General features: G+C 43.9%; 1 protein-coding gene across 1 annotated transcript in view; it reads right to left on the reverse strand.

Annotated features, from left to right (window-relative positions):
* The window catches only part of LOC126474772 (uncharacterized), a 225,256-nt gene that overhangs the window by 28,442 nt on the left and 169,768 nt on the right, over window positions 1–27,046 (reverse strand). Inside the window, exons 9-10 of the mRNA XM_050102247.1 lie at window positions 16,447–16,554; window positions 16,069–16,169 (exon numbers count right to left, since the gene is read on the reverse strand). Coding sequence (XP_049958204.1) covers window positions 16,069–16,169; window positions 16,447–16,554 — 209 coding nt within the window. The remainder of the gene's footprint in view (window positions 1–16,068; window positions 16,170–16,446; window positions 16,555–27,046) is intronic.

Raw genomic sequence — 27,046 nt, forward strand, 5'->3', positions numbered from 1 at the left:
TTAACACCAAACCAACTGCCTTGGTTTTCTGGTTTTAACCCATTTCCTGAATTCTTCATGCCAAGGTTCTAGCATGGTTTATATCTCCATTTGTCTCTCCAGAACATTACATTACCCACAAAAATTAAGTCTTTAGTTGTTGGGTCCCTTCTTTTGACTAGTTTTAAAAGTATATCCATACAAAGGTAAGAGGAATGCTGAAAGATAACTTCCTTGTTGGACTCCACACTTTGTTACAAACCAACCTGACTTCAATTTTAGACCTGTACACAATCCTTGGTTTCTCCATGTAATCATTTTATCAAATTTTGCAGTAGTTCAAAAGGTATTCTGGCCTTTTATTCATTTTAATGGAGACGATACTGTTATGGATATGATACTCCTGTTGTTGATGAACTGCACAATTTTGATCACATAAAGTTAGATAGCCTGGCCTGGTTGGAAATGGCTGAAGTGATATCTGGGGGAAAAAAAAAAAAACTATCAGACACCTATGTCTGTGAACAGTTCAAAACAAGATTCGGAAAGAAACTGTAATACTTAAATAATGGAAGCAGGGAGTCATTACCTCATTATTTAAAAAGGGTACCAGGAAGAAGTACACTAACTATTATCTCATGGACTAAATATCTATGACTCTGCCTTTCAAAAAAACTCTGTATTACTTGGAAACAAGTAGTAGCACCAGTTGCAATTTTATTTTCAAGCAGCGTGACTGGTTTCAGTCACCAAGGCCATTTTGAAGTGATCATCTGAACAATATTACAAAACAAGGTACCATTGGAATAAGTCATGTGAAAGAGAAAATAACAATGAACATCATCAAAACAAGACAGCAAAGTAATGTAAACAATGTTGTTATAACTTTAAAAAACATAAGCTTGCAAGCCTAGTGTCATGGAGGTACACAGACAGGCTGGTTAGACATCTGAAGAGACAGTGCTTAAGTAGGGAAGGGGTGGGTTCTAGGGAGAATATGAATAGGGCGGGGAAGGTGGTCTGCTTTTAAAAATAAAACAAAATACGAAAATGTAACGCATTTAAAAGATTTACACGGCCAAATGAGAGAAGGCATGATAAAAAGAAGTAATATGAAAAAAGTAAAGACAACAGATGGTGCTAGAGAACTTAAGATGAAAAAATTGCCGTGTTTGGAAAGCTAGCCATGACAAACAAGTAAATTATCATGTTCATATCTGTGGGCAAACAAAATGTTTATGTGACACAGCCTGTGGTACTGATTGTGGCCTGTTGTTTAAAATGACACACAAATACTATGTAATGATAAGTGACTGCACTAGATTAATTTACGTTGCAACATATTGTACATGTTCTAAAGAGCACATTTTTTAAATTTAAATCCCATGTATTTCTGTACTTTGTTTTACTTTTAAATCATTGTACTTATGTCTTTATTATTATTATCTTCCTCCAGTCCACCTTCCCTGCCATCTATAGTTCCCATTCATTCTCTATTTAAGCACTGCCTCTTTACATGTCTCACTAGCTTGTCTATGAATGTCCATGATACTGTGGGATTTCAGCTGGGTTGTAAACACACACATTTCTGTAAGACTCAGTATATTTCATTACAGATGTCTCATTACAATAAGTTGTACAGCCAACTGAACAAGCAAGATGGCATGGGCCGTTAGGTTAACAGAGTCAAAGAACTTGTGATGGCAGAGATATGTCATTTGTATTTGTCAACGACACAATACTACACTTACAAGCTCATGTCATTAATGTTATTTTCTTAAATTATAGATGATTTATTGTACAACATTACTCAATTTACTATTGTGTCTTGTTTTTATGATGTTTATAGTTACTACATTTTTCTGTAACTTATTCTACTTCTACCTTGTTTTTCAGTGTTGTTCAGATAATTATTGAAAATGGCCTTGGTAACTGCAACCAGCCATGGCATTTGAAAATATAATCAACTGGTGCTATTATTCATTTCAGTGTAATTACTATAGTTTTGGATGCTGAACCACCAACATGCTGGACAAAAAAATGTCTATATTGAAATACAGGGTAAACATAAAGTGTGTGAAACATTTCAGAAAATCAGTACAGATAAACAATACAAGAGCAATACAACAAATGATGCAGTATCTGAAAGGCAAATAAGAATGTTTATAATTGTTCTATTAGTCCGTCCTTTGTTATACGGCATAGACGTAACTGATAGTCAATTTCTGCTCAAACCTGACCCATGACATCAGGAGTGATGGTAAGAACAGTTGCTGTGATGCTGTGATGTGGTGTTGCAAATCTTCGAGGTTCTGTGGTAGAGGTGGAACATAACACTCTTTTTTATTAACTGTACAAGAAAAAAATCACAAAGCATTAAATCCAGCAAGACTGTTGGCCACTTGAGTACTGCCAGATCAGTGGCCACAACCACCATATTCCTCAAATTTCTTATACAACTGCACTATGCTGTTGTAAACTGCCTGTCCTGTGAAATTTGTCATAGAAAGCTCTTTGCTCACTCACTATTGATTGACAATGGGCAAATTCTAGCACAAAAAAGGGTTTCCCTGCCTAGTGCACCACCCTTTTCAGCAACTACCGTTGGTGGCATCATGTCTAAAAAAAATTTTGGGAGTTTATCCTTCATGTAATGTATCATCTGTTACATTATGTTTAGCTATTTACCTATACTAATGTTTCATGCATTCTGCAGTTAACCTGTACAGTCAGTTTCATTATTAGTTGCATTTTGCACTTTTAAAATTGACTTTTTATTTTTACTCTTTTGGAGGAACATATTAATGACAAATACATTATTCTTTTCAACAAATTCTACTAATATGTGAACTTCGTCATTTCTGCTATTGCAATGAAAGTTGTTGTTGTTGTTGTGGTCTTCAGTCCTGAGACTGGTTTGATGCAACTCTCCATGTTACTCTATCCTGTGCAAGCTTCTTCATCTCCCAGTAACTACTGCAACCTACATCCTTCTGAATCTGCTTAGTGTATCCATCTCTTGGTCTCCCTCTTCGATTTTTACCCTCCACGCTGCCCTCCAATTCTAAATTTGTGATCCCCTGATGCCTCAGAACATGTCCTACCAACCGGTCCCTTCTTCTTGTCAAGTTGTGCCACAAACTCCTCTTCTCCCCAGTTCTATTCAGTACCTCCTCATTAGTTATGTGATATACTCATCTAATCTTCAGCATTCTTCTGTAGCACCACATTTCGAAAGCTTCTATTCTCTTCTTGTCCAAACTATTTATTGTCCACGTTTCACTTCCATACATGGCTACACTCCATTCAAATACTTTCAGAAACGACTTCCTGACACTTAAATTTATACTTGATGTTAACAAATTGCAACGAAAGTATTCCACTGAAATCCATTCTTCAGTTTTTGTCCTACTTACGCATCAAGTCCCTCTTTATTAGTAGGATTGATCAGTTTCTGTAACTCTTTGCAGAAGTCTCCAACCTTCATTTGAATTTGATGTTTTTGATGTGCAGACTTGAATGTTTTCCTTGGAGTAGGGCTTGACTTTAACAACAACTTTAAAAAAGGCAATGAGCCCTGTAATGAAACATGCATACTGATTTTATTTTATCTTGTCTTCATTTTTTGCCACACCTATGGTTACCCAGATATATCTTATTTTATGATATTTAATTTCTCTTCAAACTCTACTTTTAATGTTTTGTAAGTTATCATCCCTACATAAAAAGAAGTACATGTACTTGGAATTCTAAGCTGTATGTTATTGTTTAGCCAAACTTTCTGCAGCAAGGTGTGTGTGTAGATGTAGCTGGGCATGCTCCATGGACTAAAGATATTACTCGAGATCCTTCTGTCCACTGCTCCTGATATTCTTTCACTGGGGCTGCAGTAGTTACTCACATATAACTGTAGTGTCTTCAGTAAGCCTATCCATGGAACACTACCCTGCCAGGGTCTGAAGAGATTGGAGAGATAAGTTAACATTGATAAACCTAAGCAGAACTATTCTCACAGCAGTGTCGGCAGTTGCCTGAGTATGTTTACACCTTCTGTTTATAATTATTTGATCTCAGATTTCTAGTCTTACTTTAAAATATTCATGATGACATTTATTCCAGGTGAATTCTAATAAAAATAACAAAAAGTTAAGTAAATAGATACATACAGGGCATTTTAGACCCATGTTCAGATACTTCTTATTGGAAATAGTTTGTGATGTATTTGGAGTAAAATGGGTTTCACACAATCAAAGAACAGAAGCTCCCTTACATAAAGCTTTTGACCACAACCTTCAGCAGCAAAAGAGATACACCTGCCATTCATACACAGAAGCAAGCATGCCTCATTCACACTTAACCACCAACTCCAGCAACTTGGGCCACAATGCAATTGTCATGTGGAATAGAAGCAACAATCTTGAGGAGGCAGAGAAGGGGAAGGGATAGTAGTCTATGGGTGGGGAGAGAGTAGAACACTGTCCGACAGAGTGTGCAGGGACTAGAATGCCAACCAGTTTAGTGTCAGGAGGTTGTGGGGTAAGGAGATGGAGAAAAAAGGAACGAAAAAGACGAGGAGCAGCGAAACATAGGCAGGTGCATTGGCAGAGGGTGACAATCAAAGAGGGTGTGAGACAAGAATGGGGAGGAGATGATAGGGCTGAGGGGATGTAAATTGTTGTGTGGGGATATGAGGACAGTGTGTTACTGTAGGTTGAGGCTAAGATAATTACAGGAATGGAGAATGTACGAGGGCTGTTTTTTTTCAACCTCCGATCATCCATCTAAGCAAGTAAGAGGTAGGGAGGGGCTGGACCTGCACGTCATGCGATTGCGCAGCTCCCCCACCACAACCTCTGCCATTTTCAGCTGCAGTGTGTCAGTCGTAGCCGAGCTACATCCGTGTAAACATGGCCGCTACACTCGATGCTCCCGCCAAATGTGAGTTATGAAGTGAAATCCGTTTTCTGCAAGAAGAAGGATGTAGTGCTGCGGAAATCCATTGCAGAATGAACAACGTGTATGGTAACAACGTTATGAGTGATGGTAGTGTTCGGGAGTGGTGTCAAAAATTTAAAGAAGGGCAAACAGACGTCCATGATGTAGATGGACAAGGTCGCAAGTCTGTCGCCACTGTAGGCCTTGTTGAGTGTGTTTATCAGGAGGTGAGATGCAAATGAAGGTTTACAATTAGCGAACTGTCTGATGAATTTCCAGACATTTCAAGGTCTGCTTCATACACAATTGTGACTCAAGACCTAGGCTATCGGAAATTGTGTGCACGTTGGATCCAAAAAATGCTGAGTACCGACCACAAAATGCAAAGGATGGCGTCAGCATTATTGTTTCTCACACATTATGCCAATGAGGTAAACGTTTTTTTGAAGTCGATTGTTACTGGCGATGAAACGTGGGTCCTCTATGACAATCCTGAAACAAAGGAACAATCAAAGCAGTGGATACACACAGCTTCCCCAAGCAAGCCAAAAAAGTTTAAACATTCACTGACAAAAAGAAAAACAATGGCCCATGTGTAAGGTAGTTTATTGTGAAACTTTACGTCATGTCCTCAGAGCCATTCAAAACAACCGCAGAGGAATGCTTTCGTCTGGCATTGTTTTGATCCATGACAGTGCCAACATGACAAAAGACCTCCTCAAAAAGTTTAAATGGGAAGTTTTTGAACATCCACTGTACAGACCGGACCTAGCACCAAGTCATTATCACCTGTTCAGAGAACTGAAGTCATGGTTCGGTGGGCAGTGCTTCGCTACCAACGAAGAACTTCAGGACACCGTCAAGACTTACCTGTCATCACTGGCAGCAACATTCTTCGAGGAAGGCATCGAAAAGCTTGTGCCACGGTATGACAAGTGCCTCAATCATTTTAGAGATTATGTAGAAAAATAAGTTAAGACTTTACTGTACTTTTGGTAATAAAATTATTATTTTCTGTACATTTTTCTTTTATTTACAGCCAATTGGAGGTTGAAAAAAAAAACAGCCCTCATATAACTCCCATCTGAGCAGTTCAGAAAAGCTGATGGTTGACAGGAGGATCCAGATGGGTTGGATAGTCAAGCATCCATTGAAATCAAGCGTGTTATGTTCAGCTGCATGTTGTGACACAGGGTGATCTTTGCTCTTGGCCACAGTTTGGTGTTGGTCACTCATCCTGGTGGTCAGCTGGTTGGTTGTCATATCAATATAAAAAGCTGTGCAGTGATTGCAGAAGAGCTGGTAAATGACATGGATGCTTTCATGGGTGGCCTGGCCCCTGATGGGTAGGATAAACCTATGACAGGACTGGAATAGGAAGTGCTGGGTGGGTGGATTGTGCAGGTCTTGCACCTGGGTCTTTCACAGGGATACAATCCTTGTGGCAAGGGGTGGGATCGGGAGTAGCATAGGAATGGACTAGGATGTTGTGGAAGTTGGATGGATGTTTTAAAAATACACTCCTGGAAATGGAAAAAAGAACACATTGACACCGGTGTGTCAGACCCACCATACTTGCTCCGGACACTGCGAGAGGGCTGTACAAGCAATGATCACGCGCACGGCACAGCGGACACACCAGGAACCGCGGTGTTGGCCGTCGAATGGCGCTAGCTGCGCAGCATTTGTGCACCGCCGCCGTCAGTGTCAGCCAGTTTGCCGTGGCATACGGAGCTCAATCGCAGTCTTTAACACTGGTAGCATGCCGCGACAGCGTGGACGTGAACCGTATGTGCAGTTGACGGACTTTGAGCGAGGGCGTATAGTGAGCATGCGGGAGGCCGGGTGGACGTACCGCCGAATTGCTCAACACGTGGGGCGTGAGGTCTCCACAGTACATCGATGTTGTCGCCAGTGGTCGGCGGAAGGTGCACGTGCCCGTCGACCTGGGACCGGACCGCAGCGACGCACGGATGCACGCCAAGACCGTAGGATCCTACGCAGTGCCGTAGGGGACCGCACCGCCACTTCCCAGCAAATTAGGGACACTGTTGCTCCTGGGGTATCGGCGAGGACCATTCGCAACCGTCTCCATGAAGCTGGGCTACGGTCCCGCACACCGTTAGGCCGTCTTCCGCTCACGCCCCAACATCGTGCAGCCCGCCTCCAGTGGTGTCGCGACAGGCGTGAATGGAGGGACGAATGGAGACGTGTCGTCTTCAGCGATGAGAGTCGCTTCTGCCTTGGTGCCAATGATGGTCGTATGCGTGTTTGGCGCCGTGCAGGTGAGCGCCACAATCAGGACTGCATACGACCGAGGCACACAGGGCCAACACCCGGCATCATGGTGTGGGGAGCGATCTCCTACACTGGCCGTACACCACTGGTGATCGTCGAGGGGACACTGAATAGTGCACGGTACATCCAAACCGTCATCGAACCCATCGTTCTACCATTCCTAGACCGGCAAGGGAACTTGCTGTTCCAACAGGACAATGCACGTCCGCATGTATCCCGTGCCACCCAACGTGGTCTAGAAGGTGTAAGTCAACTACCCTGGCCAGCAAGATCTCCGGATCTGTCCCCCATTGAGCATGTTTGAGACTGGATGAAGCGTCGTCTCACGCGGTCTGCATGTCCAGCACGAACGCTGGTCCAACTGAGGCGCCAGGTGGAAATGGCATGGCAAGCCGTTCCACAGGACTACATCCAGCATCTCTACGATCGTCTCCATGGGAGAATAGCAGCCTGCATTGCTGCGAAAGGTGGATATACACTGTACTAGTGCCGACATTGTGCATGCTCTGTTGCCTGTGTCTATGTGCCTGTGGTTCTGTCAGTGTGATCATGTGATGTATCTGACCCCAGGAATGTGTCAATAAAGTTTCCCCTTCCTGGGACAATGAATTCACGGTGTTCTTATTTCAATTTCCAGGAGTGTAATTATGATTGGTAGAATTAATGCAATTTCTACACCAAAGATTAGAAAGAATACTACTTAAGGGGAATGGGAAGGATCTTGTGTGGGGTCCCTCATTTCTGGGCATGATGGCAGGTAATCAAAGCCCTGGTGAAGGATGTGGTTTAATTGTTTCAGTCCACAGTGTGCTGGGTGACAAGGGGCATGCTTTGTGGCTGCTACTTGGAGATGGTGGGAGGATTGTGGGTGTGAGGGGAAACAGCAGTAGGGATCTCTTTGCAGACTAGGTCTGAGGGTAGTGCTTGTCTGTGAATACTTTTGTGTTGGTGAGATCCTTAGCATAGTGGGAAAGGGAGTTCTTGTCACAGCAGGTACACCGTCCCCAAGTGGTCAGGTGTATGGGAAATATTTTTTGCTGTGAAAAGGATGACACTGTTGAAATGCAGGTACTATTGGTAGTTGGTAGGTTTAATGAAGACAGAGGCATGGATGGAGCCTTCAGAGAAGAGGAAGTCACCAACTAGGAAGGTAGCAAACTGGGTTGAGGAGGACCAGGTGAGGTGAATGGGAGAGAAGGTGTTGAGGTTGTGAAGGAATGAAGATAGGATGTTTTGGCCTTAAGTCCAGATCATGAAGATATTATCTATGAGCTTGAGCCAGAATAGAGGTTGGCTAGGAAGGCCTCCTCTAGATGGCCCATAAATGGGTTGCCACAGGAGGGTGCCATGTGTGTGCCAATGGCTGTGGCATGGAATTGTTAGTATACCTTCCCTTCAAAGGAGAAATAGTTGTGGGTTTGGATAAAGTTAGTAAGGTGTATGACATCCTACTGCAACCTCGGGGCACCACTATCCAACTCCTATCCTACCCACAGCTTTCCTCCTCGTCCACCCCACATAGCACCTAAATGCTGCCTAATTGACCTTTTCAACTTGCCACATTCCCCAAAATTCCCTACCAATGCTCCATCAAATGCACAGTAGAAACATTCTCGTAACACTGTTAACCTTTCCACCAAAACCATCAGCTGTGTAGAAATTTCAGTCCTATCCAAACCACTCATCTTTAGCCCTACAGCCAGATTTAACTGTGCTGGACTTGTCAAAGACCTACTCTCCTTCTCCTGATCCCTGCAATGGAAGCACTTATTTGCTGCCAATCCCTCCAACCAAAATCAATCTAATTCCAAAACTGAACTCTGTCCCTCCCACTTCATACCACCATCCAACTGTGATCCTTGCCCCTCCCACCTAACCACCCTCTTGTCACCTTCCAGGAGTTCCCCCATCATTCTTCTCCAGGTCCCTCACAACACCAACATTTCAGCAGCCTGATCTAATCATCCAACCTGCACACAAAGGTTCCAACAATGTTGTTAAAAACTGTGGTGACTCCCTGGCAGAAAGCCCCTGCCAGTTAAGTGACTCCTCCATCTATAAACTCTGCCAGAGTGATCCCATCCCAGAAGTCCAATGCGACCTCCAATCCATGCTTAAAACCTTAGGCACTATCCAGGGCCACTCATCTTAATCCATTTCCCTCCTCACCCCCATGACACCCCGCACACCCACCTGTAGAAGGCTCCCCAAGATCCACAAACACAACAGTCTTGGGTGCTCCATTGTGGCTGGTTATTGTGCCCCCACTAAAGAATTTTATCCCTCATTGACCATCACCTCCAACCAATTGCTTGTAATCTAGCCTCCTACGTCAAAGATACCAACCACTTCCTTCATTGACTCTCCTCCATCCACATCACTTTAGCTCCTGGATGCCTACTCATCACTGTTGATGCCTCCTCCCTGTACACCAACATCCCTCATGCCCATGGTCTTACAATTATTGAACACTAACTGACCCAACATCCTTCAGACTCCAAACCCACTAGGTCATTCCTCATACACTTTACCCTAACCCATGACTACTTCTCCTTTGAAAGGAAGGTGTACAAACAAATCTGTGACACAGCCATGGGCACACCTGTATGGCATCCTCCTATGCCAGCCTGTTTATAGGCCATCTAGAAGAGACCTTTCTAGCCTCCCAAAATGCCAAAACACTATTTTGGTTTGGGTTTGCTGATGATATCTTTGTAATCTGGACTCAGGGCCAAGATATCCTATCTTCATTTCTTCAAAACCTCAACACCTTCTCTCCAATCCACTTCAACTAGTCCTCCTCCAACCCAGCAAGCCACCTCTCTATATGTTGACCTCCTGATTGCTCCATCCACACTTCTGTCCACATTAAGCCCACCAACTACCAACAGTACCTGCATTTCAACCATCCCTTTCACACCAAAACATCCCTCCCTCACAGCCTGGCCACCCCGGGAATGACACACCTGCTGTGACAAGAACTCCCCTCCCCAGTATGCTGAGGGTCTCACCAAGGCCTTCACAGACAAGCACTATACCCCAGACCTATTCGGCAAACAAATCTACGATATTGCAGTGCCTGTATTATTCTGATTTTGATGCAAAGTTCCTTTGGACATGAACGGTTGACAACATATGGAAGTTTGGGTCTGGCTGTGAGCGTACACAGATAGCCAAATGATAAGGTGACCACTAACGATAAGTGGGAAATCTGGGTTCAAGGTGACCGCTCACGATAAGTGGGAAATCTGGGTTCAGTTCCCAGTCCGGCACAAATTTTCATTGTCATCACTCCATTCTACAGCTGATGGTAGTCATTATTCACAACTGTAAATTCATTTGATGTGCAAGCAAATCTCTCCTGTCATTTCTCCTCACACCCACAATTCTCCCACCATCCCCAAGAACCAGCTACAAAGGAGTGTCCCCTTTGTTACCCAGAAACACCCGGACTGAAACAACTGAACCACATCCTTTGTCAAGGCTTTGATTACCTATCATCTTGCCCTGTAATGACGGACATCATACTCAAGATCCTTTCCACCCCTCCTAAAGTGGTGTTGCACTGCCCACACAACCTCAAAGACCATCCCTATGCCACTCCTAATCACAGCCCCTTGCCACAAGGATCATATCCCTGTGGAAAACCCAGGTGCAAGACCTACCCAATACACCTATACAGCACTTCCTATTCCAGTTCTGTCACAGGTTTATCCTATTCCACCAGGGGCTGGGCCACCTGTGAAAGCAGCTGTGTCATTTACCAGCTCTGCTGCAATCATTTCACAACTTTCTATATTGGTATGACTACCAACCAGGTGTTCACCAGGATTAATAACCATCACCAAACTGTGCCCAAGAGCAAAGTAGACCATCCTGTGGCACAACATGCAGCTGAACATAGCATGCTTGATTTCAATGGATGCTTCACTGCCTACGTCTTCTGGATCCTTCCATCCACCACCAGTTTTTCTGAACTGCACAGATGGGAGTTATCCTTACAACATATTCTCCACTCCCATATTTATCTCGGGCTCAACCTACAGTAACATACCGTATCCACACCCCTCACCCAACAGTTTCCACCCCTTCAGTCTATCATTTACCACCAGTTCTCACCTCCCACCCTCTTTGATTGCCACCCACTGCCAATGCACCTGCCCATCTTTCCCCACTTCCCTCCTCTTTCAGTCCTTTTTTTCTCCATCTCCTTGCCTCACAATCTCCTGATGTTGAGCCTGTTGGCATTCCAGTCCCTGACACTCATGCCAGACAGCATTCCACTCTCCCCCCACCCACACACTACTATCTCTTACCCTTTTCTACCCCCCTCCAGATTGCTGCTTCTATCCTATATGACACTTGCATTGTGGCCCAAAGTGACGGAGTTGACCATTATGTGTGCATAAGATGTGCTTCCTTGTGTATGGATGGTGTGTGTGTCCCTTTTGATGATGGAGGCTTTGGCTGAAAGTTTTATGTAAGTGTCTTTTAATTGTACCTGTATGCAACTTCATGTGTCTTCTTAACAGTATGTAGCAACCTATGTTTCTCCTTTATGTGTTTTACACAAACTAATATGAGTGAAGAGAATGGTCTACCTTGTACTGCAAAAATACTGGAAAGAATAAAACTGACTCATCTTCAAAATTTCAAAAGGAAAAATGAGGAAAAATAGTACAGTTGAAAACAGCTCTGAAAATGGAACAACATCTTTATCAGAAAAATTCTTTTCGTTTTCTGCTGTTTTGGTGATACAATCAGAAAACTCTTCCTGACTGTGCTTCTTGCCACACTATGCCCTCAACTAAAGAAAGTGAGTGGGAACTGTTGACACTGGGTAGCACAACTTCCATTAACTCACTGCTAGTGGCATTCCACCCTTCTAACTAGAGGTGTTTTGACAGTACATTGTCAAAGGTTTCTATGGTGGTTTTCAATTTTCTTACATTCTTGGTTCAATAATCATACAAGGTGGAGAAAAATTGTGTCATGAAGTTTTAACCCTGGATAGCTGATGCCAATAGGAACCAAAATCACTAATTTTGTGTGGGTTGACAATACACAATTTTTAAACTACTGAAACTTGGCACCATGTGCTCCAATTGGCTGCAGGATTGCCATGTTGCTGGACGCTCTGGACAACACATGACCACGAATACTTTGCCTGCTGGAGATCGCAATGTATCCAAGGTGGCCTACACACTTGGTGACAGTGTGCCACCCTTCCACACTGGGGGTCTGGGGGCGAATTTGCCGGGGTCCCAACACATCCATTGTAGTTTCATGATAAGTTGTACCGGGAAAAAACCAATTAATAGCTGTTAGTTCACATACAGAAAGTCTTTTACAAATTGTGTTAGCCCTGAAAAGGGCCTTTTTTGTAGCTAGGACATTGTGTACTTAAAGCAGGTGCTCGAACTGGTGACACTCTGATGCGGCACAAGCTTGGTAACATTGAATGATGTTCTGCCGAACTCTTTCAAAGATTCCTGGCAGTGCCCTGATGTGACTGACGGCATGTTGAATGCGATCTATTAATTCCTCTTCGTTTCTAGGTGGTTCATGTCTATGGGTGAACTAGAACCTTGAAGAATCCCAACAGGAAAAAGACTGGTGGTGTGAGATCTGCTGATTGCCAGGGGCCATGTCCTATGAGCGCCTCTGCCAGCCGTTGAAGAGTTCATTTAAATATCCACGCTCAGCATGACTTTAATGTGCAAGCACCCCATCATACTGCAACCACATGCGTAGCCGTATGTTCAGTGGAACATCTTCCAGCAGGCCGGGTAGAGTAAGTAGAGGAGGTAGACCGACCAGCCCAGCAGATGGTCACCCACAATGCTGGTCCAAATGTTGAGCAAAAATTGTTCCTGGTGTCATGGAGGTACGTGGCATGAGGATTTCCCCTTTCCCAGTAATGAATGTTTTGAGTCTCGCAAAGGCCACCCCAATGGAAGGTGCACTCTTTGGTAAACAACACAATGGTGAGGACGTCGGGATCTCGTGCAACACATCGCGGAAACCACTGGCAAAACCCTAGCCTGTGTTCATAGACTCCCACAGCATTCAGACCTTGGACAGGGTGGAAACTAAAGGGATGCTGCCCATCATCCCTCAAACCTGCCAGACTAACTGATGAGTGACCTCCATGTCATGTTCAACTGCTCGAGTACTTGTCGTAGGTGCTTCCTCGAAGCGCTTGAGAACAGTCTCTTCAAATGCAGAATATCATTATGTTTGAGGTCTTCTAGCATCACCATGATCTTCCTCTATTAAGCCTGTTTCACCAAGTCACGGTGAATTGCTGTAAATGTTTGCAGGTGTGGGTGGCGTCTTGCTGGGAACCGTTCCTCATACAACCATTGATCTTCATGTGCATTACCGTCATCTAGTCCATAAACAAATATCATATCTCGTTTCCAGAATGAGATTTTCACTCTGCAGTGGAGTGTGCGCTGATATGAAACTTCCTGGCAGATTAAAACTGTGTGCCTCACCGAGACTCGAAGGTCCCAAGTACGAGTCTCGGTCGGGCACACAGTTTTAATCTGCCAGGAAGTTTCATCATATCTCGTTGTTCTTCAAACGAATACTGTGGCGTCAGGCTTACTGTATGACTAAATCACAGGTGATGTGTGTGTGCTCCAAAATGAAGCTTACGTGTGAATGCCTCGGATGTGAGGTGGAGACAAATAGCAAGACCTATTCAACACGTGTGTATCACATTGGGACAGTGATGGAGCAAAGGACGTTTATATGTGTGAACCGACAACCATAGCACTAACCGTCAACTGAGGAATGACAGCAAGGCAATCCCACAGCCAATTGGAGAACATGGCGCCAAGTTTCCATGAATTAAAAATGGTGTGTTGTCAACCTACACAACATCAGTAATTTTAGTTCCTGCTGACATCAGCTATCAAGGGTTAAAATTTTGTGACAAAATTTTTTCTTCACCCTGTATATTCTAACAAGGAGGCAATTTGTGAGCCCTTACAACTTTACACAATATTGACATGATTACTTGTGAGTAGAGTGGGCTTATGAAGGGAGACATGAAAAGTCAAGTCATATTTTCAGCAATGGGAGCCATGGATTCACAATAACGGCTAGGTCCAGCCAACCTATACTTGTAACAAACAAGTTAGAATATGTATTGGAGGTGGTAGAAGTGCTGTAATAAATCTCAACCTGCATCTTTATATGTGAAGAATAGCAAGGGATTCTGAGGTGAGTAGAAATACTGTCTGGAGAATTCTACATGATAACTGTTTACTCTGTATCACAATGTTTATCAGGTATATAGCAAAGTTAATTTCTAGCTAATAAATCCTTCTGAACCTATTTCCTAACTCAAAAATATGGACTTCACAACTGCCCACTGTGTACTGACAAAGCCACTTTCATATCTAAAGGCAAGGTAAATATCCACGGTCTTTACTATTGGCCAGAAGGGAAGCCTCATTAATACAAGACAACCAGATCATATGGAGCATATATACCTCGTGTAGATTCATCCACAACAAGGTTATCAAGCCTTATTTTCTTGAGTAATAATTAAATGATGAACAGTAACCTGAATTTCTCGTAAAAGCACTAACAAAGTTGCTAGAAAATTAATGTGGTTGCACCAAGATGGGTTTCCTTAGTGGCTAGGTGTACCTTAAATCATTGTTTTCCTGCCCAGTGGATTTGTGCAGGACAGCCAAAGACTTATTAACCATGGTCACTAAATTTAATACACTTTATCATTTATATTGCTGATGTATCAAAGCCATTGCATACCAACTGAAAGATATAGTTACTAAAACACACTGGCCACTCCCAGATGTAGAGATACTACACAAAATGCGCAAAGGTGAGCATGACTATGCTCAGAATAAGGCAAATATTTTTAACAACTATTGCTGTAAACCATAACCAAAAAATCTGATGTTTCCTAATAACTTCTTGCAAATGTAAAAATTACAAAGAAAGATTATTTAAAATTAAAGGGTAAGACAAAGTTTTTCCCACTTCATAATATTTAAAAAGAACATCCATTATTCTACAGACTTTAATTTATTTTCTCCAGTAAGTGTTCAAATAGTCATCTACAGGAAGAGCACACACTATACAAAAAACTTTTCAGATGGAAAAATGTTCAGTTTTGAGTCCGATTTTAAATATAACTAACTTTTCTCATGTACCCACTTGAAATTCTGGAGTTACTTCATTTTATACATTTTCTAGCAGCCTTCAGCCAATTTCAGATAAACCATTCGATTCATCCTTATCAGTTTGCTTAAAACACATTACACCCAAAAAAGATTAGGCAGAAATTAAAAAAAAAAAAGGCCACCTGTATGTTAGTCTGAAGCACCCAGTATATGAAATATCAAAATAATTCCCTCTGCAATTTCAGTTAGTTTTTGAAACATAGCTAATAAATGGCAAAATAAAGGAAAATTGTATTTCAATATTCTAGCAGCTATTTTGATTGAGAAGAATGTAGTAGTTACTGTTTCATACATTATTTCTTAATGGCAGAGATCAAAAGATTATCATATTTACATCATTGATTATAGCATGAACTAGCCTATTTTTTTATTTTCATCAAAGCAGAAATGCTTTTCTTCAGAATTTGCATCATTAAATTAAGAGTTAGATAAAATATATAATCTGACACCTTACCATGTGGATATTTAATTGAGGTACATGTGATATGCTCAGTGTCATTTCACTGCGTTGTTTCACTGGAAAGCAAAAACTATAATATCGGTTACAGTATGTGCACATTATGCTAGTAAAGGAATGAAATCATTCAGGTAATGGGAAGTGGTCTGTGGCCACTCTATACAATTTGCTTTTTACCTCATTGGTCATTGCCATGTCTCCTTGAAAAAGTCCTGGTTTCACTTCAGGATCATGGTCTGTCTCTTGCAGGGCATTTAAGCTCTCTATGCTCATGCGACCTGTAAGGAATGATACAGCGGGCAATACGTTATTTGTGTATCCGGTTATTGGTAAGGAGATATAGCTAACAGAGGAATGCGATCATCTATTCAGGAGTAAGGAATAAGGCTTCAATTTTGTCATCTCTTAGCGTTTGAAGAACTGGTAGCTATAGCATAGGTCGCTACAGCATACATGGCTGTGGAACAGAGATCACTCTGTATTTTAGTCACTTAAGGGCCTGCTTAAAAGAAGGAACAGTAATATTGTCAAGGATCACTTGAAAGTCTAACCTACCTTCATTAGGAACAGGTGGCATTGTTGAGCTGGGTAAAGGATTCAGAGTCCTTGAAGCTACCATCGATAAAAGGTAGGGCATAAGCAATAGCTTCATCATTGTATTCCCTGCAAACGGAAAGGTTGTCAGTGAGGAAACACATTGCCATTGATTTATTGTTATAGTACTAATAATGACAGCCTCTCAGTGGTTGGGAAAGGCTTTACATATTTAAGAGGTAGTCATAAAGTTTTAATTATCACCTATAAAAGTTAAATAATTAATTTTTGTTTGTTTTGAGGTACATGTTTGTGGTCCTGGTACACATTGAAATCCTCATGCTACGTACCATGGCACACCACTAGAGGAGTCAAAGCAATATGTTGTGACCCTTCTCCACAATTTTGTTTTGGCTTGTCTGGTGGTGTATTACAGTACTGTAGTGTGGCAATTTCAATGTGTACCAGGAAAATTAAATACAAAATCATTTCTTTCTTAATGGTTTGAGATCACAGCAGCTATTTTCATAAATATTACTGAAGGAACAAATTAATAACAATATTTACTTTTTCAAGGTGATAATTAAAATGTTATGGCTAACCCTCACAGAAAACAATAATCTTATACATGTTCTCACTATTGTAGAATTTAACAATATCAGAGAAGGAAAGTTGCTACAGACCATATAGCAGAGATGCTGAGTCGCAATAGGCACAACCAAAAGATTCACACAATCATAGCTTTCGGCCAATAAGGCCTTTGTCAGAAGTAGGCACACATGCACACACGCACTCATGCAAACACAACTTGCACACACGTCTGCAGTCTGAGAGAACTGAAACCACACTCTGAGACTGCGGATGTGTGTGCAAGTTGCGTTTGCGTGAGAATACGTGTGCGTGTGTGTATGTGTGCCTACTGCTGACAAAGGCCAAAGCAAAACCAGTAACTCAATATATCCTAACTTGCCGTGTCACAGTGTACTGTTGCTTCGTGAATACATGTTAGGTACGTCGAGAAACTTTTAATGCCTTCTAATCTTTCATGTATAAAATACCTGGACTATAAAAAATATTGTCACCAAATCATTTCTTGGAGTAGCCCTATTAGCAAAGAAATCGCCCATCATTATGGATGATTGTACACATAATAATAAAAAAATGTATTGTACATATATTATGGCTCTGAGCACTATGGGTTGTTTCAAATGGCTCTGAGCACTATGGGACTTAACTTCTAAGGTCATCAGTCCCCTAGAACTTAGAACTAATTAAACCTAACTAACCTAAGGACATCACACACACCCATGCCTGAGGCAGGATTCGAACCTGCGACCGTAGCGGTCACGCAGTTCCAGACATATATTATGTCTTTGCTTCTTTACATCTAGGAAAAAATCACATTTAGGAATGTCACAAAAGTTAGAAGCGTACTTTGGTATGTTACCAAGGAAAAAAGATTGAGAAACGCAGTCCTAGCCAACTAGCCAATTAAGTTCAATGTTCCCTGAGAGAGTGGTTCGGTGTGGGGCGGTGGAGGGGTGAAGTGGACTGCGGTAGTTGTTCAAATGGCTCTGAGCACTATGGGACTTAACTTCTGAGGTCATCAGTCCCCTAGAACTTAGAACAACTTAAACCTAACTAACCTAAGGACATCACACACATCCATGCCTGAGGCAGGATTCGAACCTGCGACCATAAGGTCGCGCAGTTCCAGACTGAAGTGCCTAGAACCGCTCGGCCACGTCGGCCGGCAGTCATTGTAGGGTTGTGGCCCACCGCGGCTGTGGCGGGGACGGAGCCTCTCCGTCGTTTCTAGGCCCCCGGTTAACATACAATACAATACCAGTTCAATGTTATTTGTATTAATGGAGATAACATTGCGACACTTAATTCTTTCACTGGCGTAAACTTCCGAAAATACATATGACATTGAGTTAAAAAAAAAAAAATTAACAGCGCCGTTTCTTGATTCTTTGGTGTACTACAAAACTAACAGTGCCATCTATTAGTTGTTTGCTGCACTATGCCATAATAATTACTAAGCAGAGCAGACGACAAAACTTTAGATATCTTTTTTTCTCTTGATCCGATTTTGATGAAATAAAGTACATACGTTTCCTCAAACTACGCTCATGTTACCTGTGAAAATCCCATGAAAACTCCTGTATTAATGTTCAGACAGACACAGCAGTTCTAGATAAAACTTTAAATTACTGTATCTTTTTTGTGATCCGATTTTGATGAAATAAAGTCTATACATTGGACCAAGCTACGCTCAACTTACCTTTGAAAGCCTCATGAAAACTCGTTTAGTAATTTTGGAGATCGTCATATTCAAACAGACAAGCACAATAGTTTAATAGTGTTATCACTAACATAGGTGTAGAAGTTTGGTATCGGCTATTACAATAGCCTTCCCTCCCCCCCCCCCCACCCCCCCCCACCACCACCCCCTTCCTAACTCACCCAGAGAAATTTCACAGTCCAGAGGCACTGGCGCACAATGATTTTCCAATTACAACAGCTGCACTGCACTGTATTGCATAATGAAAAATACAAATATCATATGGAAGCGTTTTACATGTTCTGCGCAGTCAATTATGGCACACAGGATCTGTAGCACTGATTAACTGCGGATCCATATGTATCAGTTTTTCAAACTTTGTTATTTTAATTTTTTATAATATGTAACGGTAACGTCCAACAAAATCTTATTTTACTAATTGAAACACGACTGGTGCTACGCATCTCGAATTTTGAACCATTGCCTGTGCAACCTAATCTCTGAAATTGCCCGCCGCAGTTGACTTTTATTGCCTCCATTCACATAGTAAGAAAAATCATTGTTACGAAATAATGTCCCTCCACTGTACAATGTAAATAGAATTTTTGGATCAGCTGCAAATTACCAACCAGGGCGTTCTTAGTATTGTTGTCACAAACAAGGAGACTTGCAGGGGCGAGACATGTTCGTAACTGCTGTAATCACCGGTTACAGTAACACATAAGATACTTTTTCTTGCATTTCAACATTCTTGGTATATATCTTATGTACAATTTTAGTTGCAGGCATACTACTTGATACTTCTAAAACGCACTGTTAACCATGGGGCATTTAAAACATTAACAGCTGTCATTGTAACAGGCGGCAGTTGGAAGGGCATAGGGGCTGGTCATCTACACGCTACACTCGAATAACTTGCCAGCAACAGCGATTAATAGCGCTGGCGCACCCGACTGAAAGGTCCATCCACTCTCTCGCTGCCGCTAGACAAAGAGGAGGAGGGTTATGCAGCTGATGAAGGCAGACGATAATCGTGTGGCGCCCACAATTCTCTTGTTCTTCCAAATTGTTATTCTTTCCGAGTTGCAATGCTGAAAGTGTTCCGATATAAATCAGGGTACATATTATAGTGTTCCATTCTGTTTTAGTACATACTCTGACGGAAATAAATCGCAACACAATGTAGGAGTTGTGCGACGTAAACGAAAGTTGGTAGGCGTGTTTCCACATCTGAGAGAATAAGTCTACTCAAATTTCGCGCCAGTCGCATAAGAGTGGTGCCACTATGAAGTTGCAAATCGGGCTTGTTTTAAATACACGCTGTAACGGTCGTGAACGTTAATTGCCTTTGAGAGTGGCACCTCGCTGTGTTTGAACGAGGTCGTGTAATATGGCTACAAGAAGCTGGATGTTCCGTCAGCGATATTGCTGAAAGACTTGGCAGGAACGTAGCCAGTGTACATGGTAGCTGGCAGCGGTTGTCACAGAAGACTTGACTCCGGACGTCCACCTAGAGGGAAGACCTTCGTGTTCGGCTTATGGGTCTGATACGTACTTTGAGCAGCAGCTGGCACCATAGTGAAACAACCAACTGTTACAAATCGGTTGCTTCAAGGGCAGCTCCGAGACAGATGCCCTGTAGCGCGCATTCCACTGACCCAAACAACCGCCATTTGCTTCTTCAGTGGTGTCAATCGAGAGTTCATTGGAGGACAGAGTGGAGGTCTGTTGTGTTTGCTGATGAAAGCTGGTTCTGCCTCAGTGCCAGTGAAGGCCGTGTTTTGGTTAGAAGGCCAGTTGAGCGCCTGCAAACAACCTGTCTGTGTGCTAGACACACTGGACCTACCCCTGGAATTATGGTCTGGGGTGCGATTTCTTATGACAGCAGGAGCGCTCACGTGGTTATCCCACGCATATTGACTGCCAGTTCGTACGTCAATCTAGTGGTCCGACCTGTCTTTTGCGAACAGCATTCCGGTGGGCGTACTCCAACAGGATAATGCTCGCCCACATGCTGCTGTTGTAACCCAACATGCTCTACAGGGTATCGACATGTTACATTGGCCTGCTCGATCTCCAGATCTGTGTCCAATCGAGCACATATGGGACATCATCGGACGACAATTCCAGCATCATCCACTAACTCTGTATCGACCGACCAAGTGCAACAGGCATGGAACTCCATCCCACAAAATGACAGCCGCCACCTGTACATCAAAATGCATGTATAGAATGAAATTTTCACTCTACAGCGGAGTGTGCGCCGATATCAAACTTCCTGGCAGATTAAAACTGTGTGGCGGACCGAGACTCGAACTCGGGACCTTTGCCTTTCACAGGCAAGTGCTCTATCAGGAGTGCTAGTTCTGCAAGGTTCGCAGGAGAGCTTCTGTGAAGTTTGGAAGGTAGGAGACGGGTTACCGGCGGAATTAAAGCTGTGAGGACGGGGCATGAGTCGTGCTTGGGTAGCTCAGTTGGTAGAGCACTTGCTGTGAAAGGCAAAGGTCCCGAGTTCGAGTCTCGGTCCGGCACACAGTTTTAATCTGCCAGGAAGTTACAGTGCATGCATGTTCGCATGCTTGCATACAGCACGCTGGCAATTACACCAGTTATTAGTGTACCTGCATTTCACATGTGCAAAAGTTTGTATCGCACATACACCAACCTGTGATCTTGTAATATTAATCACTTAAATATGTTACCTAGATAAATGTATTCCCAAAATTTCATTAGTCTACATTAATTGGTGTTGTGATTTTTTTCCATTGGTGTGTGATTATTTATTCATTATAATTCTAGTGAACAGGTTACATTTTTTAATGACTTTCAATTAGCTCCTCCGTAAGTGTGAAGTTGTGTTGCTGAAGCAGTATCGACGAAGTAGCGGGCTCCGCAAAAGATACAAATGTATCGTTGGCCATGTTTTCTTTTCATTCGGTGAATTGTCCCGTGTGGACGACATAGTAATATGTATTCATGGCGTAGAGAAGCAACTGCAAGAACTGACGAAAATGAATAGGTCGCCAGACCCGGAAAGAATCCCAATTCGGCTTTACAAAGAGTAGGGGTCTACTCTACGACAGTGGTCTCTTACCTAGCTTGCATTTATCGCGAATCTCTTGCCCAGCGCAAAGCCCCAAGTGACTGGAAAAAAGCGCAGGCGACTCCTGTATAGAAGAAGGATAAAATAACGGACCCGTAGAATAACTGAGCAATATCCCTACCATCGGTTTGCTGCAAAATTCTAGAATATATTCCGAGTTCGAATGTGATAAATTTATTAGGGGACCGAAAAACTTACGTCCACGAACCGGTTCAGAAAATATCGCTCTTGTGAATCACAGTTTGCCACATGATATGCTGCGAACTATGGATGAAGTGCAACAAGCAGATTCCCTATTTCTAGATTTACGAAAAGCATTTGACACGGTACCCCACTGCAGACTGTTAACGTAGATGATAGCATACGTTAATAGGTTCCCTGATATGAGAGTGCCTCGAAAACGTCTTAAGTAATGGAAACCAGTATGTTGTCCTCGACGGCGAGTGTTCATCAGAGACAAGTGTATCGTCGGGAGTGCCCCAAGAAAGTGTGAAAGGCCGGCCAGTGTGGCCGAGCGGTTCTAGGCGCTTCAGTCTGGAGCCGCGCGACCGCACCGGTCGCAGGTTCGAATCCTGCCTCGGGCATGGATGTGTGTGATGTCCTTAGGTTAGTTAGGTTTAAGTAGTTCTAAGTTCTAGGGGACTGATGACCTCAGTAGTTAAGTCCCATAGTGCTCAGAGCCATTTGAACCATTTTTTGAAAATGTGAAAGAACCGCTGTTGTTCTCTGTATACATAAACGATTTGGCGGACAGGATGGGCAGCAATCTGCGGTTCTTTGCTGATGAAACTGTGGTGTACGGTAAGGTGTGGTGTACGGTAAGGATTGACTGTAGGATAATACAAGATGACTTAGACAAAATTTCTAGTTGGTGTGATGGATGGCAGCTGGCTATAAATGTAGAAAAATTAAGTTCATGCAAATGAGTAGAAAAAAAGCCCTTGATGTTCGGATACAGATGTAGAAGTGCCTTGCTTGACACAGTCATGCCGTTTAAGCATCTTGGCTTAACATTGCAGAGTGATATGAAATGGAACAAGCATGTGAGGATTGCGGCAGGGAAGATGAATGGCCGACTTCAGTTAATTGGGAGGATTTTAGGTAAGTGTGGTTCAGCAGTAAAGGACACCGCGTGTAGGACGCCCTTGCGACCTATTCTGGAGTACTACTGGAGTGTTTGTGATCCGTACGAGGTCGGACTGAAGGAAGACATCGAAGCAATTCTGAGGCGGGCGGCTAGATATGATACTGGAAGGTTCGAATGACACGCAAGTCTTATGGAGAAGCTTCGGGAACTCAGACGGGAATCCCTGGGGGGAAGGTGACTTTCTTTTCGAAGAACACTCTTGAGAAAATTTACGGAACCGGCATTTGAAGCTGATTGCAGAAAGATCCTACTGCCGCCAAACATACATTTCGCGTTAACAACCATCAAGTTACGAAGGTAATCGCAAAAGTAAGGTCTCCTATTTTTTTTTTTTATAAGTACAGAACTCTGTTTGTGTGGCAGTTGGTCACACCGTTATGAAGAGTGCTTCAAGCGCTGTGTGTAAACATGCGCACGCCGCGCTGAGGCGCTCAGTCTTGGCTTGGCAGCTGTTGAGAATGGAGCTCCCGTTGGATGTTACCGCCAAGTGCGAATTGCGCGCAGTTGTTCGGTTTTTGAACGCAAAGGGCACTGCGCCGATTGAAATCCATCGCCAATTGACAGAACTATATGATGAGTCCTGCATGGATGTCAAAAATGTTCATAAGTGGTGTAGAGAGTTTGCAGCTGGTCGGATAGATATTCACGACGAACAAAGGAGCGGGAGACCGTCAATTTCTTTGGAGACAGTGTTGAAAGTTGAGCAAAGCGTGCCTGAAGATCGGCGGATCACCCTGGATGATCTCTGCACGTTGGTTCCTGAGGTTTCCCGAAGCACCGCTCGCAGAATTTTAACGGAAACATTGAACTACCGGAAGGTGTGCGGAAAATGGGTGCCACGCATGCTGACTGAGGACCACATGTGGCAACGAGCTGATGCTTCCCGCGCGTTTCTTCACCGCCTTGCAGCCGAACGGGACAACTTTCTGGACTCAATTGTCACGGGTGACGAAACCTGGGCATACCAGTTTGCACCTGAGACCAAGCAACAATCACGCCAGTGGCGGCGTCCTTTTTCGCAAAAGCCGCAGAAATTCAAACAAACACAGTCTGCCGGTAAAGTCATGACAACCGTTTTTTGGGATCGGAAAGGGGTACTGTTGGTCGACTTTATGCCCACTGGGGCCACAATTAACGCTGACAGGTACTGCGAGACTGAAAAAACTCAAATGGTCAATTCAGAACCGTAGAAGAGGAATGTTGAGCAAGGGCGTACACGTTCTCCATGACAACGCTCGCCCACACATCGCTCGGCAACCCGTTGCTCTCCTGCAACAGTTTCAGTGGAACATAATCACACACCCACCCTATAGTCTTGACTTGGCGCCCAGTGACAAGGCCGGAAAGCGATTCAGCTCCGACGATGAGGTGAAAAAAAGGGTTCATGACTTTTTGAACAGGATGGCGGCGAGCTGCCATGACGTGGGCATACAAAAACTGCCACAGCGTCTACAGAAATGGTGATTATGTCGAAAAATATCTAAATGTTCAAGCTATAAACTGATATAAACCATTGTAGAAATAGTCTATGTACTTATAAAAAAATAGGAGACCTTACTTTTGGGATTACCCTTGTATAAGCTCCCTCTCGCACGGCGGCGCGATTACGATCGGATTCAAATGTTTTACGCCTCTCGCGGCCGATTACGTCACCCTATTGGCGTTTTGCTTTGTAAGTCAGCGCTCTTGCGCTGTTTCTCGCTCGCCGAGATGCCTCGCCGCCGCGTGCATCATGTGTATCGATGGTGTCCAACTATGTACTTACAAGCCTGTCTTAGATGTTGTATAAGCAAAAAACCTACAGTTCGATTAAAATTACCTGACAGTTGACGTCTGTCACTTTCCGCTACAGTGTCGCCACATCCGTTGCCGGCTACCGTTCAGCTATAGGCGACACAGAAACACGGCAGGTACTTCACAAATGCTGTCAATGTGTAATGCATTACTGGAACCGGCTGCCGCGAGATCTGACAGAAATGCGATATGCTCTGACGACAGCTGATTTTTAAGTGAACAGTGAATGAACTGCGGCAGACGACGCGTTTTGTAGCCCTGAATTTAAACTCATGTTACAATGCCCTCTGTGGCATTGTAGCGAGAAGGAAGCGACTCTGCCTACTTCTCTGGTTTCTGTATCACTAACCTGGTGTCTTGCTGCTTCGGTTGTCCCTCGTCGCACGGTAGTAGTGCTCAGGCGCCATGTTCAATGTGATCCTGCTGAAGTGGGGTGTGTTAACAACGTTTTTTAATATACTCGTTTTAATGAAGAATCCTTTGAAACACATGTCACACACCTTCCAATATGTCGTCTCTTGGCTACGTCGTTATACTCAACCCTTTACAACACGTTTTTATAGATACTGCCCACGACACGTGGCGTTCACTTGTTCACTTATAATTAATACCTTCACTGTATACTTTGTTTATCACTGCTGTATTTACTCTCAACCGTTCTTTTGGAGCCGCCTCCGGTTACTCGACCGTGCGTTCTTGAGTGGCGCCTCGCTTCTAACTCGCCCTGTCTTCCCGACGCACAAGAGACACCCCACCTTCCTCCCTCAGCCAATAAAGACACTTCCTACACACACACACACACACATATATATATATATATATATATATATATATATATATATATATATATATATATATATAGGGTGAGTCACCTAACGTTACCGCTGGATATACACTCCTGGAAATGGAAAAAAGAACACATTGACACCGGTGTGTCAGACCCACCATACTTGCTCCGGACACTGCGAGAGGGCTGTACAAGCAATGATCACACGCACGGCACAGCGGACACACCAGGAACCGCGGTGTTGGCCGTCGAATGGCGCTAGCTGCGCAGCATTTGTGCACCGCCGCCGTCAGTGTCAGCCAGTTTGCCGTGGCATACGCAGTCTTTAACACTGGTAGCATGCCGCGACAGCGTGGACGTGAACCGTATGTGCAGTTGACGGACTTTGAGCGAGGGCGTATAGTGGACATGCGGGAGGCCGGGTGGACGTACCGCCGAATTGCTCAACACGTGGGGCGTGAGGTCTCCACAGTACATCGATGTTGTCGCCAGTGGTCGGCGGAAGGTGCACGTGCCCGTCGACCTGGGACCGGACCGCAGCGACGCACGGATGCACGCCAAGACCGTAGGATCCTACGCAGTGCCGTAGGGGACCGCACCGCCACTTCCCAGCAAATTAGGGACACTGTTGCTCCTGGGCTATCGGCGAGGACCATTCGCAACCGTCTCCATGAAGCTGGGCTACGGTCCCGCACACCGTTAGGCCGTCTTCCGCTCACGCCCCAACATCGTGCAGCCCGCCTCCAGTGGTGTCGCGACAGGCGTGAATGGAGGGACGAATGGAGACGTGTCGTCTTCAGCGATGAGAGTCGCTTCTGCCTTGGTGCCAATGATGGTCGTATGCGTGTTTGGCGCCGTGCAGGTGAGCGCCACAATCAGGACTGCATACGACCGAGGCACACAGGGCCAACACCCGGCATCATGGTGTGGGGAGCGATCTCCTACACTGGCCGTACACCACTGGTGATCGTCGAGGGGACACTGAATAGTGCACGGTACATCCAAACCGTCATCGAACCCATCGTTCCACCATTCCTAGACCGGCAAGGGAACTTGCTGTTCCAACAGGACAATGCACGTCCGCATGTATCCCGTGCCACCCAACGTGCTCTAGAAGGTGTAAATCAACTACCCTGGCCAGCAAGATCTCCGGATCTGTCCCCCATTGAGCATGTTTGGGACTGGATGAAGCGTCGTCTCACGCGGTCTGCACGTCCAGCACGAACGCTGGTCCAACTGAGGCGCCAGGTGGAAATGGCATGGCAAGCCGTTCCACAGGACTACATCCAGCATCTCTACGATCGTCTCCATGGGAGAATAGCAGCCTGCATTGCTGCGAAAGGTGGATATACACTGTACTAGTGCCGACATTGTGCATGCTCTGTTGCCTGTGTCTATGTGCCTGTGGTTCTGTCAGTGTGATCATGTGATGTATCTGACCCCAGGAATGTGTCAATAAAGTTTCCCCTTCCTGGAACAATGAATTCACGGTTTTCTTATTTC

This window comes from Schistocerca serialis, chromosome 4 (genome assembly GCF_023864345.2).
Source record: "Schistocerca serialis cubense isolate TAMUIC-IGC-003099 chromosome 4, iqSchSeri2.2, whole genome shotgun sequence".
In the NCBI taxonomy this organism is placed as follows: Eukaryota; Metazoa; Arthropoda; class Insecta; order Orthoptera; family Acrididae; genus Schistocerca; species Schistocerca serialis.